The sequence below is a fragment of the Acanthamoeba castellanii genome (genome assembly GCF_000313135.1).
Source record: "Acanthamoeba castellanii str. Neff unplaced genomic scaffold scf7180000084769, whole genome shotgun sequence".
Classification (NCBI taxonomy): domain Eukaryota; phylum Discosea; order Longamoebia; family Acanthamoebidae; genus Acanthamoeba; species Acanthamoeba castellanii.
Window position 1 is genome coordinate 346,319 of NW_004457268.1, and position 17,367 is coordinate 363,685.

General features: G+C 60.0%; 7 protein-coding genes across 7 annotated transcripts; 3 read left to right on the forward strand and 4 right to left on the reverse strand.

Annotated features, from left to right (window-relative positions):
• Positions 1–27: 27 nt before the first annotated feature.
• On the reverse strand, positions 28–1,543 carry ACA1_259470 (uncharacterized protein; the record flags this gene model as incomplete). The annotated part of the gene is made up of 4 exons (XM_004333588.1): positions 28–263; positions 423–639; positions 771–941; positions 1,132–1,543. Coding segments are annotated over 4 exons (1,036 nt in total), but the record flags the coding sequence as incomplete, so codon positions are not given.
• Positions 1,544–1,894: 351 nt separating this feature from the next.
• ACA1_259480 (enoylCoA hydratase/isomerase) lies at positions 1,895–3,259 on the reverse strand (the record flags this gene model as incomplete). Its single annotated transcript, XM_004333589.1, has 5 exons — positions 1,895–2,065; positions 2,151–2,179; positions 2,483–2,569; positions 2,707–2,736; positions 2,878–3,259. 5 exons carry the CDS (start codon positions 3,257–3,259, stop codon positions 1,895–1,897), a joined length of 699 nt encoding a protein of 232 aa, XP_004333637.1.
• A 260-nt stretch (positions 3,260–3,519) lies between these two features.
• On the forward strand, positions 3,520–10,795 carry ACA1_259490 (tetratricopeptide repeat-containing protein; the record flags this gene model as incomplete). The annotated part of the gene is made up of 22 exons (XM_004333590.1): positions 3,520–3,705; positions 3,776–3,895; positions 4,037–4,189; positions 4,329–4,503; positions 4,688–4,802; positions 4,922–5,215; positions 5,314–5,469; positions 5,530–5,644; positions 5,712–5,959; positions 6,103–6,222; positions 6,349–6,804; positions 6,892–7,198; positions 7,266–7,593; positions 7,686–8,086; positions 8,312–8,539; positions 8,615–8,797; positions 8,998–9,171; positions 9,368–9,466; positions 9,580–9,774; positions 9,865–9,991; positions 10,102–10,352; positions 10,484–10,795. The coding sequence occupies 22 exons, from the start codon at positions 3,520–3,522 to the stop codon at positions 10,793–10,795; spliced, it is 4,743 nt and encodes a 1,580-aa protein (XP_004333638.1).
• A 188-nt stretch (positions 10,796–10,983) lies between these two features.
• Positions 10,984–11,662, reverse strand: ACA1_259500 (uncharacterized protein; the record flags this gene model as incomplete). Its single annotated transcript, XM_004333591.1, has 3 exons — positions 10,984–11,159; positions 11,274–11,504; positions 11,596–11,662. 3 exons carry the CDS (start codon positions 11,660–11,662, stop codon positions 10,984–10,986), a joined length of 474 nt encoding a protein of 157 aa, XP_004333639.1.
• Positions 11,663–11,850: 188 nt separating this feature from the next.
• On the forward strand, positions 11,851–12,711 carry ACA1_259510 (peroxiredoxin 2, putative; the record flags this gene model as incomplete). The annotated part of the gene is made up of 4 exons (XM_004333592.1): positions 11,851–11,950; positions 12,023–12,128; positions 12,235–12,559; positions 12,643–12,711. The coding sequence occupies 4 exons, from the start codon at positions 11,851–11,853 to the stop codon at positions 12,709–12,711; spliced, it is 600 nt and encodes a 199-aa protein (XP_004333640.1).
• Positions 12,712–12,815: 104 nt separating this feature from the next.
• ACA1_259520 (uncharacterized protein) lies at positions 12,816–13,314 on the forward strand (the record flags this gene model as incomplete). Its single annotated transcript, XM_004333593.1, has 2 exons — positions 12,816–13,209; positions 13,289–13,314. 2 exons carry the CDS (start codon positions 12,816–12,818, stop codon positions 13,312–13,314), a joined length of 420 nt encoding a protein of 139 aa, XP_004333641.1.
• Positions 13,315–16,055: 2,741 nt separating this feature from the next.
• On the reverse strand, positions 16,056–17,204 carry ACA1_259530 (uncharacterized protein; the record flags this gene model as incomplete). The annotated part of the gene is made up of 5 exons (XM_004333594.1): positions 16,056–16,431; positions 16,487–16,596; positions 16,680–16,833; positions 16,971–17,117; positions 17,167–17,204. 5 exons carry the CDS (start codon positions 17,202–17,204, stop codon positions 16,056–16,058), a joined length of 825 nt encoding a protein of 274 aa, XP_004333642.1.
• Between the last annotated feature and the right edge of the window lie 163 nt (positions 17,205–17,367).

The window sequence follows — 17,367 nt, forward strand, 5'->3', positions numbered from 1 at the left end:
TCCCCGAGTGAGGAGTGGCGCGCGTACAGGCAAACTTGAAGGTGGAGAGGCTCGTGGCCGGGTAGGTGAGCGTGAGCTTGTGGAGGATGGAGAAGGCCTGGAAGGCGTGGGCGTATTCGGGTGGCAGAGCGAGCTGCTGGAGCTTCTCGCTGAAGCGCTTGGTGAGCTTGAGCAGAGCCCACATGTCCGGGAAGCCCTCCGCCGTGCACAGCACCGTGATGAGGGATGCGTCGTTCCACTTGTACAGCACATTGGTCACCAGCCTGCATGCCCGCGCCCCCTCCCCGCGCACGTAAGAGAGCGCGCCGGTGCTTTGACCTTTAAAGATGACCCATACGGTGGCCGTGGCCGCGGCCGTGCGCCCACGCGTGTCGTGCGGGCGCGGGTGCGTGCGGTTGGTCGTGCGCGTGTGATGCTCGTACCGCAGGAGCTTGCCCAGGTCGTAGAGGTACCAGAGCTTGGTGCAGGCCATGCCCGCGAAGAACTGGCGATCGGACAGCGCCTCCAGCGAGGCCAGAAAGTACCGCACCCCCTCCACGTTCGTCGGCACGGGCGACGTCGCTTCGCTGGACCCTCCCGCATGGCGTCCCCCTGCCCCGTGGGTTACCAGGGACTTGGCCAGCCACAGCCCGATCGTATCTGCTCGACACGACACGACACGACACGACACGACACACAACACCATACACGCCGGAGTGAGCAAGGATGACCACACCACGTCGACCAGGAACTTGGCACTGTGTGTGTCATGTGAGTGCGTGCGAGAGTACCGAAGAACTGGAGGCAGGCCACCACGTCGCGATCGCTGGCAGAACCGCCCGTCCGCTGCTGCTGCTGCTGCTGCTGCCCAAGGTGGGGCATCGCGCCCTGCTCGAGGAGCTCCCGAAAGTCCCGCTGGCTGGCCACGTCCGCCAGCCCCACGCACCCCGCCGGCATACGACCTGCTCGCAGCGAGGGGAAGGGGGAAGGGGAAGAAAGGGGGAATGCCATCAATGGTGGGGAAGAGGGGAAAAGCCAAATGAGGGGGGGGGAAGGAGGAGGTGAGCGAAGCGTCGACGGGGGGGGGGGAAGGAGGAGGAGGGACGGGACGGGGGACATGAGGAGGGTGGGGTGGGGTGGGTGGGGTTGTACATTGGAGAAGGGCGAGGTCGTGGAGGAGCTCGGGGCAGCCCGAGGTGAAGAGGTGAAAGCGGTGGCGGAGGAGGCGCCCCACCCCGAACTGCTGCTTGGTGCACTGCTCCTGCAGCAGGCGCACGTCCCCCTTGTTGTGGGCGGGGCCTTGCTGCAACTGCAGCAGCTGCTGCTGGGCGCCTGGGGCCACGGACTGCAGCAATCGCTCCACGACCCCCGCCGCCCACTCTCCTGCACCCCCGCTACCACCACCACCGCTCGTGGCCCCACTACTGCCGCCCAAGGCGGCGAGCCAGGAGCCGGCAGAGGCCACCACAGAACCGAAGGAGGGCACAGTGCGGCCCCACCCCAGCTGCCCTCCGTCTTTGGACGGTGGAGGAGGAGGAGGAGGCTGCTGGCGAGGACCCTCCATTGTTTGTTTTAGTTTTTTTTTTTGCATTTCTATTTGTATTTATGCTGTTTGCTTAGCATTGGCGGGTGCAAAGCAGGAATTTCGCCGGTACCTGCTGGCAACGCGGTCACAGCCTGGCGGTGAGGCGGTCCTCCTGGTGCGCGGGTTGCTGGTGGTGCTGGGCGGGCGACGCGTCAAAGGAGCCGTGGCGTCCCACTCTGCAGTGGTGGTCGTGGTGGTGTACATCAGGATCACAATAGCCATGATGACGAGCCAAGGAGGCACGTCATGCTCCGACACCAAGCGCGAGGGTGGTGGCGGAGCGCGTCGTCATCACGGCGGCGGCGGCGGCGGCGGCGGGGACATGGCACGCTACCCGGCAGCAAATCGGGCCGCCCCTGCTCGCATCTCCCGCTCGAGAGCGGGGAGGCTCTTGCGGAACTCGTTGCGCAAGGCCTCCTCAAGGCTCAGATCCCACTGCTCGTAGGCCGACATCCGATCGCAGCGCAGACACAGCTCCGGGAAGGCCGCCAGGGACCGCGCCTGTGGCAAGCACGCACGCACGCAGCATCACCACAGCTGTACTGCAGTACACCTGTGGTAACTCGGAAAACGACGGATCACGTACGAGCTCAATGGCGGCCTGCTTTGCCTGACCTGAAGGTACGACGCGGTTCGCCAGGCCCGCCTGCAAGGCCTCCGCCGCTGAGACTGGGCGCCCGGTGAGAATCTTGCGCAGTGTGCGACACGGGCATATATGTGCGTGCGTGCAAGTTGATCAGATCGATGGTTGGATAACTGCAAGAGAGACTGACATCTCGCATACCATGTCGAGAGCCCTGCTCATTCCGATCAGCCTCGGCAAGCGTACGGTGCCACTGTCCACGCACGCACCACCCGCGAAGTGGTTAGCGCAATTGCGAAGAAGGGAGGTACGGCAAGCGACGAGGATGGCGGCACACCCGTCGATGAGTGGCACACCCCAGCGCCTGCAGAATACGCCGAAGGTGGCGTCTTCTTCCACGACTCGCAGGTCGCACCAGCAAGCTGGGGGATTGGGGCGGCGTGTATCGTGTATCGTGTGAAGGAGAGGAGAGAGGAGAGGAGAGAGGAGAGGAGAGAGGAGAGGAGAGAGAGCTCTGGTCAGCTGGCAGGACCGCCAAGACCAGTAGAGAGGGGCATACCCAGCTCCAGTCCACCAGCCACCGCGTATCCTGCCCCCTCCCCCCCAATGCGGATGGCGGTGATGGTGAACGAATGGTGGAACTCGTCATCAGATTGGTGTGCGCCCGCCCAGCACAGAGAGTATTCTCACCGCCATCCGCCAAACAAAGGGTTGGGTTTGAAGGAGGCACCCGAGATGGCGGCGATGACGGGCTTAGAGAGGAGAAGGCGAGTAGGACCCATGGGTCCATCTCCGTGTGGCAGGAGCCGGTTGCGTCGGCTGCTCCCCTCCCTCTGGTCACCGCCTCCTGCCTCCTCCTCGCTTTCGCCAGGGCTGATGGCCTTGAGGTCGGCACCAGCGCAGAAAGTGCCCCCAATGCCGTGCAGCACCCCCACCTTGGCCCTCGGGTCGGCCTCGAGCTCCTCGCGCAGTGCCCGCGTGAGAGCCTCGGCCGTTGGTCGGTCCACAGCATTGCGGGCATGCGGGCGATTCAGGCCCACAACCACTACCCGCCCCTCGTCCACTCGCTCTACAACCACCAGCGGGCTCGGTTGGTTCTGTGCCGACGTCATTTTTTGAAATATCTATAAAACTGGTGCGTGGTTGAATTTTGTATTTCTTCGTCCGCAGACAACACTTTCACAAACTTTTCCCGCCAAAATTCCTCCGCAAGAAAGGCCAGAAGAAGTGATCCGATCGCAGGTGCCGCTGTCCCACCGGTGCTGTGCCAACAACTTGGCACGCAGCTAATCACGCACAACACCCAAAACATGGTATTAAACAAGTTGCTTTTGACTCCACTGCGCCTCATTTAATTACATCTATTCGTCGGATGCAGCTGCGCTTCAGGGCAGTGGATGAAGAGGCCGAGCCTTCGCCCTACGATAGTTCGGAAAATGAAGAGGCCAAGTGCCTCGAGCTTTACAAGGAGGCACTTGCTCTGCAAAGTGCTGGAGATGTGCGGGCCTCGAAGCTGCACTACAAACAACTTTTGCGCTCCCCTTTCCTCGCCACCACGGTCCGTCCACGTTGCCTATGCGCGTTCTTGGAGGTGTGTGCGACTCACCGTCCCCTCGAATGCCCAACAGAGTCACGGTTCGAGCGCCAACGTGGCAGCGCTCAAGCTCCGCTACCTCTGCTTGAAGAACCTGGCTGACGTCAACGACGCCCAAGGAAACGCCAATGCTGCGCTCAAGTACTACGTGCAGGTAGGCCGATTAGCTACGTTTAGACGTGTGGTGTGTCGCGTGCGCGCGTGCGTGCAGAGGCAGTAGGCGAATTACTTGTAGCCTTAATGGCTCGTTCTCGTTCTCGTGTTCTCTTTCTCCCCCCCCCCATGTCATATATAGGCGCTGGACGTAGAGTCGACCGATGTGGCGGTGTGGTACCATGTTGGAAGCCTCGCTCGTCGCACCCACCATACGGCGTTGGCCAGGCACGCCTTCGAACGGGCGCTGTCGTGCAATCCCAAGCACTGGCTCTCTCTCGAAGCTTTGCTCGAGGTACGGCCATTGCATAGCCGCCTCGGCCGCCCTCTGTAGCGCACCCGCCCACCACACACGTGTGTGTGTGGAGCCGCTTGTAGAGCGACCCATTCACTTTTTACACATGTGGGTGCACGCACGGCCCCCTCCGCGGCAGGTGGTTTTCGAGATCGGCGATCAAGCTGGCTGCCGGCGAATTTGTAAGCAGCTGCTCCAGCTGGACCCGGGTCACACCTCTGCGCTTGCTCTCCTCGGACAGCTTGCCTCTGTTCCTGACCTCACGTGCGAGAACAGCCTGCCTGCGGAACTGCGCACCAAGCGCAAGTGGAAGGGTGCACTCTCCCCGCTCCATGCTCCAGCCCGCCAACAGCTCATCCATTCGCCATTTCGATCACGCCCAACGTACCGCGCTACAGCACTACTCCTCTAACCCTCATAAGGGGTTGCTCTACCGTTATCGCCACGCTGTCTGTCTGTCTGTCTGTTTGTCTGTCCGTCCGTCCGTCCCTCCAATAGAAGTAGCTACCGAGGAAGATCGAGGAGTCACCGCGCGCCCTTACGACATCGATGCCCTCACGTGGGAAGCCCTGGCGGGCTTGCTTCTGTCCATCTATAGGCTCGCTTCGCTCAAGTACGGACTTCCGGTCGCTTAGCCCGCGCGCACCCGCTTGCGGATGCACACTTCCATGCACAGCAGTGCTGTAACGTTATTCTCACGCTGGTGGTGTCTGCGGTGGGTCCACGTCGCAGCGGCTCGCTGAGTACGCCGGTCACGATAGTAAGGACGGCCCGCACGCTGGACAACCCCACCGCGGAGCCCCTTCCACAGGAGCCCACCACCTCCGCCGTTGTCTCGTCCGCGACGGACGACGTGAAGAGTCCGCCACCCCGCAAGCGCTCGCGTTTCAGCACCGAGCTCATGGGAGAACGGAGGCAATCATCCCGCGTCAAGGACAAGTCCAAACCGGATGCTCCTCAACAAGACGCTCGCTTGGCCTCCCTCGCCTCGTTCTTCAGACAATGGAGCAGCTCGGCTCAGCAATCGTACGTCCTCCTCCCCCCGCCACCGCCACCACATGAGAAGTGTCATAGCGCACGCGAGCCTCATCTCTTCCCACAACACGCGCACGCACCTCGCATAGTGACGGCGGTGTTCAAGAATTCCGGAAGGTGGCAGCAACAGATGTTTTCCCGCCTGCCCGAGCGGCCGAGACACGCTACGAATCGCAGGACGTGCGGTCATCTCTTGAACGGCGGCGAGGCGAAGAAGCAGATGCGGTGATTGAGTTCATACGACGGTGCGCGCCCCCGCAGGCCACTTTGTCTGTCCGGCAGGCAGCATTGACTCCTTACGACAGGTACGCCTCCGTCGGTGGCGGCAACAATCGAGGGATCATGGAGCTCATGCGCGCATGTCTGGTTTGGGCTTGCCTTGACCTGCCCGACACGGTGCCCTGGAACGCTTTGATCAAGGTAGCTCACACAACACCACCGGACTTACACGCGCCACGCGACACCTAGATCCTAACGAACTGCGCAGGAACGATTGGTGGCCCTGCACCAAGGGGTCATTTCGCACTCTACGACTCCCCACCCGTCATGGGTGCCTGCTGCCGAAATTGCCTTTGACCTCGCCCGCGGCGACCAGTCAGCGGCCAGCTCACGCTTCCTGGCCACCTGCCAAACGACCACCGACCACCTCTTCATGGATCAGCCATTCTTGGACTCTCTCGACGCGCGCCTTCTCACGCGCCTCTTCTGGCTGCGAGCTCGCGCCAGCGCTATGCGGTTCGGCTCCGTCTCCCTCCCCTCCCCTCCCCTCCCTCCATCTGAGGCTTGCCCCTCCCCTCCCCATCATTGCATGCATTATTGTACAAAGGGGCCTTGCACGCACTCACGGCACCTCTCTCCCCCTCCTCCCACTCATTTAGTGGAGATGCCCAGGCCACCACCATGAATCTGCAAGCGTGCCGCACTCACTATGCCGAAGCAGTACTGGCTTCGTCGGGAGGAGGAAGAGGAGGCGAACGGCACATTGTCGTCGCATACCTGTGCGTACCTCACACGACACACGACACACACGACACACACGACACACGTCGTGCACATGATGCCATATAGTGGCAATGTGATTCAAGGGGGGCTCACAACTCAAAACGGGCGGCGCCGATCGTCAGAGCGGAAGGGAGTGTGATCGATGAGGAGACCATATCCCGGGTGGAGGAGAGCATTCGCAGCAAGGTGGACAAAGCGCACGTCTCGAGCGCCTTCCACGCGCGCAATTACCAGGAGGTGGTGCGCGTGTTGGGTCCCCGCCTGATGGCAGCCCCCGCCCCCAAACCCAACAACGCAGCGATGCCGCGGCAGGAGAGAATCTACCTGCTGGGTCTACTGGCCGAAGCGTACCGCGGCTGTGGCAACCCTCACCAGGCGCTCTTGTGCGGGCAAACGCTGTTGCACGAGACCGTCGCCGACCTGAGCAATCCCTTAGCCGACACTCGACAGGCCACCCTGTCCCTACTGGCCACCGTGCGCTCCGTCCCACCGGGCACCACATGGCTCACGCCGCTCATCCCCGACCTCAAGGAGCTCCTCCGCACTACTGCCCTCCAAGCCGCCGCCCACCCCAACCGGTACACGCTCGCCCTCGTGTGCCGTGTGCCGTGTGCCGTGTGCCGTGTGCCGTGGCAGGTCTCTTACCGCACATTGGGTGGGCGCAGAGAGCTGGGAAGGGGCGTCACGGCGCTGGCCCTCTCGACCTACTTGTGCCTGCTGGAGCACGAGTCGGGGTCCGCCAGCAACCACCACCACCACCTGGTGGACTACGTCGCGGCGGCTCATTCCCAGCTTGCGCAGCTGGGTGCGTGCCGGCACGAAGATGGCGCCTTCCTCCGCTTGGCCATCCCGCACCTCTCTCACGTCCTGTCTCGTGAGGAGAGCGATCGCGCCACGGAACCGCGGACGAAGAGTACGGAGGAGGGCCGCGAAGAAGAAGAGACACGGAAAGCGAGCGAAGACGAGGAAAAGGTACACCACCACGACCACGACCACGACCACCACCACCACCAAAACCAAACACCAACACTACCAACAGGGAAAGGAGGACGGGAGCGAGAGCGAGGAGATGAAGGAAGACGACGACGACGACATCGAGGAGGTGGAGGAAAGGGTCGAGGAGCAGCTGCTCCAGTGCCTCTACTGCCTCTACAACGTGCAGCTGTGCGACGCCAGGAAACTTGACTCCCACCCGGGGCGGGGCGGCCTCTTCTCGCCAGAGACCCCTGCCCAGGCTGCCGCTCTATTGCGCGCCATCCACCCCTTCATACGGCGCCCTGCCCGCCTCCCCGCCGCCCTCAAGGCCTCTGCCTTTGACGCCCTCCAGCAAGTGCTCCACCACTTCCCGCTTCCGCCGGCTTCCCTGTGTACGTACAAACCCAACCCAACCTGCAATCCAACCTGCAATCCAACCTGCAGCCCAACCTGCAACCCAACCCAACTTGCGCACGGGTTGCAGACAAGGACGGGAAGCGGTGGGTGATGGCGGTGGTCAACGGGGAACCAGAAGCGTCAGCTGAGGCGCGGCCTCCGACCTATGGGACAGCGGCTGCCGTCGAAGGGGACTTCCACCAAGTCTACGAGAACCTCTACTTCCTGCTGGCCAAGTGCATGACGAAGAGGGAGCAGCAGCAGCAGCAGCAGCAGGAAGCAGCGGACAGCGCGAGCCGCGAGCGGAGCAAGGACAAGCAACTCCAGACGGCGTGGCTGTACAAGCAGGACCTCTTTGTCAACCCCAGTCGCGCATCCTCATGGGCAGCCCTGGGCAAGCACTACGCACAAGAGCTCGAACAGCTGCTCGATGCCGCCTTGCCTTGGCAGCCCTGCCAGGATGCGCAGCTGCGGACCCGCGTGGCCAAGGTGCGTGCGATGCCCGTTCCCCTTGTCGCTCCTCTCTCCTCTCCTCTCCTCTCCAGCCGCTGCCACATGCGCTCTTCCCCCCCCCCGCCACACCCAAGAAAGCAAGCACCGCAATCCGCACACCATCAGCTCAGTCAGCAGTCCAACCTTAGTCCGTCTACGGCGTATCGGCGTATCGGCGTATCGGCGTGTGCGTGTGCGTGTGCGTGTGCGTGTGGCACACAGTACTTTGGCCGCGCGGAGCGGTGCTTGGAGCAGGCCGTGAAGCTGGAGCCCGAACGCACCGGCGCACTGGAATGCCTCGGTGAGTTGATCCTCAACGCTGTTCGCTTCCGCCGAGCCCTCCCCGCGTGGAGCGCCCACAAACGCGACTTTTGCCAACGCGCGCACTCGGCATATGAGCGCTTGCAGCGGCTCGGCCCCAGCTGGCGATACCTCTACTGGATGGCCAAGGTTCCTTCCTCCGCAACGTTGGCTGTCGTCCGGTTCTCTGGGGCGGACTACTCACCAGGCGGTGCCTGTGGACAGCTCGAGCGCAAGATGGGGGCGCCCGTCGGGAACTACCTGGCGCAGTTCAACGGGGCGCTGTGCCTGGTGCGCACCGAAAGCAAACGAGGCAATAACAAGTCGGAATGCCGGCAGCACGAGGCCGAAGTGCTCTACCAGCTCCATGGCTCCCGCCTCAAAGAGCTCTTTTCGCCGTCCCCCGATGTACGTACCTATCCCCCTCACGCAGCTGCAGACATTCTTCTGCTTTTGCTTCGCTTCTTCAGGCGGGCGCCCCACTGACGGCCGTGCTGCCCTACACACGCGACACACGCGACCGAACACACACGACACAACGCGACACACACACACTGAAGTACACGGCCATCGCCCAGTACATGTTTAGCGTAGCCCAGCAGCAGCAGTCAAAAGGCGCCAAGAAGGGAGGCAAAGCAGAGGAAGAAGGAGAGGCTGCAGACACCTCCGCCGAGGCAGCCCAGACCGGTCAAGAGCGACGCACGTTTCTCCTCCACGACGCCATGTCCGCTCTTGCTCGGCCACACCAAGTCTATGTCTACTTCCACAAATCCGTGTACCGCGTGCGTATCCCCTTACTCCACCCCACTCCCACTCCCACTCCCCACCCGCACCCCCACTCCCACTCCCCACCCGCACCCCAAACAAACTTCTGTCATCAACGGCATATCCGCATGCGCGGGATCTTGGACTCACTTCCTGATCTCTTCCCGTGCCGGCGCGCCCATGGGCGGTGGTGGGTGGGTGGGCTGCTTTTAGCTGGCGTGGGCGTTGCGCGAGAGCGGGCGTGTAGAGGAGGCCAAGGCCCTACTGGGATCCATCTTCAGCGACAAGAAGCTCTCCAAGCAGCTCATCCAGGTGTGTCCTGCTCCCAGCTCTCGCCTCGCAACAAAACCTAACACCACCACGTCACACGCACCCCACCCCCCAAATTCGCCAATCCGGATTGGTTGGTCTCGGCTCGGATCCAGGTGTGGCGCGTGGACCTGGACGGGCCTGGCAAATTCGAGGCCTACCGCCGCAAGTACCTCCTGCTCTTCAATGAGCTCCTCCGAGATACACGAGACGTCGACCGCTTGGAACTACTTGTGCTCAAACTCTTCAAGGACCCCATCCTCTCGCAACAACGCGATGTCCTCGTCGCCTCCTGCTCCTCCCTCGTCCAGGTTCGTCTTCTCTCTCCCTCACCGGACCCAGCCCGTGGTCAGTGATGTGGACGCTCGCACACGCACACCAACTCGTCCCGCCCTTTGCAGGCCCTCGCCGAGCGTATCCGAGAGAAGTGGTCTAGCCACGAAGACAATCCACAACCCCTACTTCCGCCGACCGCCACAACACCGATAGACCTCACATACGACTCCCCACCGTTATCGCTATCGCAGGGTACACTTATGACACATGACACACACGACACACACACGACACACTCGCGACACGCACGCGCGCCCCACACGATGCCCGAAGCCTTACGGATTGGCTTGGGGGGGGGGCAGACGAGGTGAAGACTTGGCTACGGCGCAGCTACGATGCCTACTTACACGCGCTGAGCGCCTTCGCTCGGCCAGGAGGCCTTCCGAGGGAGGAGGGCGCGGCGGACCAAGAGGCGGAACAGAAGCTTGGTGTCGATCGCATGCTGGTGCGTTCCTTCCAACTCTACCGGCTGGCCCATTCCCACACCATCCCCGGCGATGCCGATGGCTGGAGCGCGAGCCAGGTCGCTTCCTTTTGCCAGAAGGCCTTCAAGGTACCACCGCCACCGCACCTCCCGTCAGCGCCGTAATGCAGGGAGGTTGCTTCCTGCGCGGTGGGGCACAACAAACAAACAAACAACCACACAAACAAACAACCCACAACTCACCCACCCCGCCCGTCTAGACCCGCCCGCCAAGGAAAGTGGGCGCAGAGGACGAGGAAGCCCGGGACTACTCAAACAGGCAACGCGCCGACCCCTCTGACCACCAGCAGCACCAGAGGCAGGACTACCATCTCCTCGACGAGTCCCTCGACGTGTCCCAGGGACCTCCGCTTTTGGTGCCCCCCACTCCTGACCTCCCGCGCCCCGCCGACCTCCGCAAGAAGGCCGCACGCCGCCCCAAGCCCACCTTTCCCGACCTCCCGCCTCTTTCACCCTTCCGCGCGCCTCCCGCCGCCAGTTCGTCGACATCCGCGGCCACCACCGATTCGTGATCTGCTCGTCGCGGGCTGGTACAGAACAACAACAGCAATAACACTGGAGTGCGAAAACACGCTACTGCCCGTGCCAGTAGTAGTACTGGCTAATGGAGAGAATGAGGAGGCGCATCTGTGCCGCTGCATGATCTCTTCTGTTGCTCTGTAATGCTCGACGAGGCCTCTCGTACAGTGCCGTGCCGATCTTAATGGAGCTTCTTCTGCTGCTTGCGGGCTGTTGTGCGCGACGCGCTGCCGCCAGTGCGGGCAGGCGTGGCGGCCGGCTCGGCGAGAATGAGCAGGAGGGCGCCCATGAGAGACAGGTTCTTCAGGAAGTGCACCATGTGCGCCTGCTGCTCGCCTTGCTCCGTCTTCGCCCAGACTGCGCGCGAGAGAGAGAGAGATAAGGCGGAGAAGGTAGGAAGAGAGGAGCCACCATTGAGACCTCGCCTGGGGCCCCAGCATGCGCACATCCATGGTGGGAGGGGAGGCGTACAGTCGTGCATGGTAGGTGTGACGCCGGCAAGGAACACGAAGAGAAGCAAGGCCCCCAGCTTGCGCAGCACAGGCAAAAACACGCCCAGAACAAGCAGCGGTCCGCCCAGCAGCAGGGCAGATGAGGCCCAGTAGATCACCTCAGCCATCTCACGACCGACAGTGTGGCCGAGCAGCCTGCTCAGCGCGGCCTCGGTCTGTGGGATCATCGCCTCGGCACTGGCCGCATGATCTGCGCAGTTAAAAAAGGATTTAGGCTGTCGCTCTCCCCACCACGCACGCACACACATAGGGCCATTGCTAACGGCGCAGGTCTCTCGTACGTATGAGTGACGGGAGGAAGACGGCCACGAGCAGCAGAGTGCCGATAGCGCGCAGCACTTGCGACATGTCTCCGCGGTGGGCCTTTAGCTTTTCGTGGGGGTGTGGCGGAGGTGTGTCGACAATTCCCACAGCGGTGCTGGAATATTTCCCCTTTTGGAAGGCCCGGCCCGCCTGACGTCAGGCCTGCGCGCGAGCAAGCCCTTTGTTGTTTTCATCTCTCGCCTCGAGCAGACACTCACCCCCAGCCTCCGACGATGTCCACCCACGCCGTTATTGGTAAGCCCGCCCCCGACTTTGACGAGGAGGCCGTCCTCGGTCAGGACTTCACCCGCGTCAAGCTCTCCGACTTCAATGGTATGTAGAACATTCGCACACCAACAAGTTGATCGTTGCATTGGCTTACCGCGGCAAGGTGGGTGGAATCAGGCAAGTACTTGGTGCTTTTCTTCTACCCGCTCGACTTCACCTTCGTGTGCCCCACTGAGATCCTTGCCTTCAGCGACCGCGCGGACGAATTCCGCAAGATCAACACGTGCGTGTTAGCCGAGCCAAATTCTCCCTCATTGTGTGGCGCTTGTCTGGCGGTGACCGTTTCCGCTCACCCTCTGTTTATGTGTTGTTGTGTAATAACACCACAGCGAAGTGGTCGGCGTGTCCGTCGATTCCAAGTACTCGCATCTGGCCTGGATCAACACCCCGCGCAAGCAGGGTGGCCTCGGTGGCGCCCTTAAGATTCCTCTCGTGGCCGATCTTACCAAGAGCATTTCGCGCAAGTACAACGTTCTGATGGAAGAGGCCGGACACACCTACCGTGGTCTCTTCATTATCAATCCTAAGGGCGTGCTCGTTCAAGCCACCCTGAACGACGCTCCTGTCGGTCGCAGCGTCGACGAGACTCTTCGCCTCGTGCAGGCCTTCCAGTACGTTGACGAGCATGGCGAGGTCTGCCCTGTCAACTGGACGGTACCGTCGCCTCCCTCTCACTCATGCTGCTTTCTTCCACTCACCGCACCCCGTGGTGGTGGTGTTTGCGTGCGTGCGTGCAGCCTGGCTCGGCCACCATGAAGGCCGACCCCAAGGAGTCGCTCGCCTACTTCGAGAAGGTCAACCAGTAGAGAGGCAGTCTCTCGCGTAGCGGCAAAAAGAAAAAGAAAAATAAAGGTGCCGGCACTTTTTCGTCCGCAGCCCTTTTCCCTTTTCCATTTTCTTGTTCCCCCAGATGCAGAAGGATGACGATGTGAAGGCGCTGATGGGCGTGCTACCCCCTGAGCTCGGGTTCCAAGTACTAGAGCTGGTGGTGGGTCAGGGAAGCGACCTCAGTTGGGCGCTTGGAGGCCAGGGCGGAGGGATGCGTCGTGGCATTAAGCTGTGGCCTCCTGCTGGGGACACTTCGAAGCACGGCGAAATCAATGATTCCTTGCTGCTGAGCGAAAAGGACGTTCGTGATATAGATGTGGAAGGACCAGGCTACGCGATTAAAGAGGGCTTGCTGGGCGACTCTGCCTTGCGATTGCTACGCGACGAGGTTGGTAAGATCTTCGAGGACGGCCATCTGCAGCCTGCAGCCATGGTCTCCCAGGACCAGCGCCGCTGGGCTGTTCCTGGTGCCCGTGGTACCTCTAAGCTCTCTTGCCCGTGGCCATGTGCCAAGTGCGCTAACAGTTTGCCCCCACAACTGCAGGAGACCTGCAGATGTGGCTAGACATGGCGAGCCTTGACGAAGCGGGGCACTCGTGGTGGGCTAATTGGCCACACCTGCGCGCGGCCTGCAGGCGACTGCGGCAGGTGCAGCAAGAACTGAGCAGAGCGTGGGGATTGGGCCAAGGGCGTCTGCAAGCCCAGCTAGCGTGCTATCCCGGTGGCGGCGCACGGTGCACTTCCTGCTGCACTCTCTTCAGTGTAACATCAAGTGCTCATCACATCTTCTTGCCTTGCCAGGTATGTGCGTCACTTGGACGCCCAACCCATCAACAGCAACGCAAGTGACCAGCGCCGCCTCACACTACTGTACTACATTAACCCCAGTTGGGTGACGTCAGATGGAGGTTGTCTTCGCCTGTACCCACACCACCAGGAAGACAGCCAAACAGAGATGTTTGTTGATGTGGCACCACTGGGTGATCGTCTGCTAATCTTCCAGAGCAGGACAGTTGAGCATGAAGTGCTCCCCTCACACACAGTGCGCTTCTCCCTCACATTTTGGCTTTATTGAGTTGAATGAAGAACATTGTGTGCACCACTTGGTAGCCACTCAGAGTAACTTGCAGTCCCCTTTCTCTTGAGACCATTTGGGCCCTGCCGTAAGAGGGAATCATTTCAAATGGTCAGCAAGCACATCAGGGGTCTCCTACTGGGCCAGCCACTTCTTTTTCAGGACCTTTGGGTCCACTTCAGGACCACACAGACACCAAACAGAGGACCATTTTCAGGACCATTTTGGGGGAATTTTGGGACTATTTTCAGGACCATGTTGTGACAATTTTAGCACAATCTTGGGACCATTTTGGTACTATTTTTGGACCACATTGGGACTTGTATGGGACTATTTTGGACCATTTTCAGGACAATTTTGGAACTTGTTTGAGACTTGTTTGGGACTATTTTCAGGACCATTTTGGGGGAATTTTGGGACTATTTTCAGGACCATGTTGTGACAATTTAAGCAGAATTTTGGGACCATTTTGGTACTTTTTTTAGGCCATGTTGCGACAATTTTGGGACCATTTTCAGGACATTTTGCGACCATATTGGGACATTTTTCAGGACCTTCTTCCGCATGCAGCACACCACACTGCTCATAACTCTGGTCCATCCACCACACAAGTTGCTGCCTGAGAGTACGGCCTTCTGCAGTTGTCGCAGCCAGCGACTCTTCTCCTCTGCCAATTTCAAAGCGCACCAGTCTGCACACTTGCCTTATAGCTGGTAGCCTGCAGAGATGCGTCAAGCGTAGCACGCGTTAAACGTGTTGACCGTGCATGGGTCGCGCGTAAGTCGCTTGTAAGCTACGCGTCGCCAGCGCGTGGGCTACGCAGGGACGACAAGTGAAAATGCAGTTTTAAGCAACTCCAAAATCTTTTATAATTTTTTGGAATCGAAATTAGACAACGCTGGGGTAGGCAGCTTTACTTGACGCTGCTGCAGCGCAGCGATGTGGATCCCGTGACAGAAGATCGCACAACACCGCAGCTCGTGAGCGCCCAAGGTGCGTTCAGTGCCGCACCACACCGCAGCACCGCAGCAGCGCCTTGTAGAGATACGCCCACAAACGAAGGAATCGAACTGAGGGGATGCAACGAAGTTTTACGAGTGGACAAGGACGACTAAACGTGTGAGCTCCGCAATGGGTTGTCACACCATCCTCACACTGCTCTCCCCCTGAGGCGCATCGCCTGACGAGCCTTAGGCACCACTCCTACCCTGAGAGCCCCTCAAGAAGCCCAATCTAATCCGAATCTTAATCTTAGGGGATGCAACGAAAACGCGTGACACTCGTTTCACTCGTTTAACAAGTAAACACTGATTCAACTCGTTTAACGACCTGCCCACTCGTGAAACGAGTGGAGAATGTGTGAAACGAGTAGAGAACGCTTGAAACGAGTGGCAAACGCGTGAAACGAGTAGAGAACGAGTGAAACGAGTAAAAACCGCGTGGAACGAGTAAAACGAGTTAAAGGAGTAAAAAAACGCGTAAAAAACGAGTAGAATGACCACCAACCACCTGTGGCAACACTGATTAGACGCATTAAACTAGTTAAACGCGTTTAACGAGTGTTACTCGTTTTCGTTGCATCCCCTTAACCGTAATCAAATCTTGAAGCAACGTGAATGCATCTTTGTTCTGACCTGACAGACTCCCCGGCCGCGGTGATCGCGGGCTCCGCGGAGTTCCGCGATGATCGCAATAATCGCGATAGTCATCTTGTAGCCCGCGGTCCAATTGGTCTGGAAACTTATTGCCAGGCCGCTAGCTATCAAGGCAAGCGAGAAAAACAGTGTTCTCAGTTGCGTGATTGTGACGCGGAAGGCGTGTGCTAGCGGCACAATGATGCATCCTACAGGGCTGAATTCTATCACATCTTGAAGCCCGGTCTCTGCGGCGCATTTCGGAGCTATTGTGAGGGCTAGAGCTTACCAGGCAAGCGAGAAAACGAGTGATGTTTGTTGTGGGGTGTAGGACTCTAGCGGCCCAATGAGGCATCCTACGGGGCTGAGACCTATCACATAGTGAAGCCCATGCGCTGTCGCGCAGTTTGAACAAAATGGGAGGTCAAGAGCTTACAGAGCAAGCGAGAAAACGACTGATCTTGCCAGTGTGGTGACAGCCGCAAATATTATTTGCTAAGTCAAAACTCCGCCCGCTTGGTCGCCTGCGCCCAAATTCCAAGTCAAAACTCCGCCCGCGGACTGGGTCAAAAAGTCAGTCATTGTTTTTTATTTATCCTTCTCTCCGTTTGTGTCAGTCCTCGGCTAAGTACTCCTGGTCAGCCTCCTCGTCCTCGGCTTCGCTCGCAAGCTCATCTCCCTCGTGCTCTTCCTCGTGCTCCTCTTCCTCTTGTTGCTCTTCCACTATGGTCGTTTCTTCCTCGCCAGCTCGCCGTTCAAAGTTGCTCAGCGCCTTTCTCGCAACTGCCTGCTTCCTGGCCTGCAACTGCTCTTGCAGCTGTCGCACCTCGGCTTTGAGTTTCTCCACTTCCAGCTGTTTCCTCTTCTCCGCTCGCAGGGTCCGTGAGTTGTCGGCTTCCGCATCCCCCAAACGCTTGGGAGAAGCGGACGGGGAGGCCGGGGAGTCAGGCGTCTCTTCGAACGCCTTGGGAAGGTATTTCTCGCACTTTCTGTAGTTGGTCGTGGTCAGTCATTCATTCGTAGGGAGGAAGAAAAAGGCCGTACTCGGCATCGGGTAGCTCCTGGAACAGCAACTGGATGACGGGCGAAGCGTAGCCAAACATCTCCGGTCCAGAGACAGAAACAGAAGGCTTCTTCTTGATCGCTTTGAGTGCCTGCAATAATAATGGGTGGGTGAGCCACACAGACAAGTCGAAGGAGGAGATTCGGGGGGGGGGTCGTAGGCTAGGTAGGAAACCTGCGTCCAGACGCCAGAGGAGGTGGAATGTTCGAACACCAGGTCTGGTCGGTCCTCGGGCGTCACACGGAAGGTAGGTGCATCATCACCGGTATCGACTATCTCCGACGTGTACGTGGTGTATTCTTCTGGATTGGAAATGGAGGGAAGGCGCCTGGAACACACACACACACACACACAACACACACGGTATCCTTTAGCCCGCGTGGACAAGCCACTCAAGGACACGTGGCGTATGTCTGTCAAACACCAACAGCCATCCCCCCCCCAGCCACCCACCACCGCACGTACTTGGTGCTCTTGAAGCCGGTGGGCCACAAGTACTGCTTGGAATGGAAGAGAGGACGATCCCACACTATCTCCCCGAGGTCGAGGATGGTGGTCCCCTTGACCGTGATCGGCAACACCGGATTGCCCGCCTCGTCCCTCGCCACGGGCCTGCGCGCGCAGTGAGCGAGAGGCGCGGAGAGTAAGAGGGAATGCGCACAGCAGCAGCAGCAGCAGCGAGGCTGGCGAGCCAGTCATACCGCACGGGAATGGGCCGGGCAGACGCAGACCCGAGCTTGCTCCGCTTCCGACTGGGTGTGCCGATATGGGCGACGTCTTCCTCGAGGGCTCCTTCTTCGCTTTCCTCCTCCGCTTCTCCCTCTTCCTCGGGCCGAGTCCGCTTCCGTCGCGGGCGAGACTC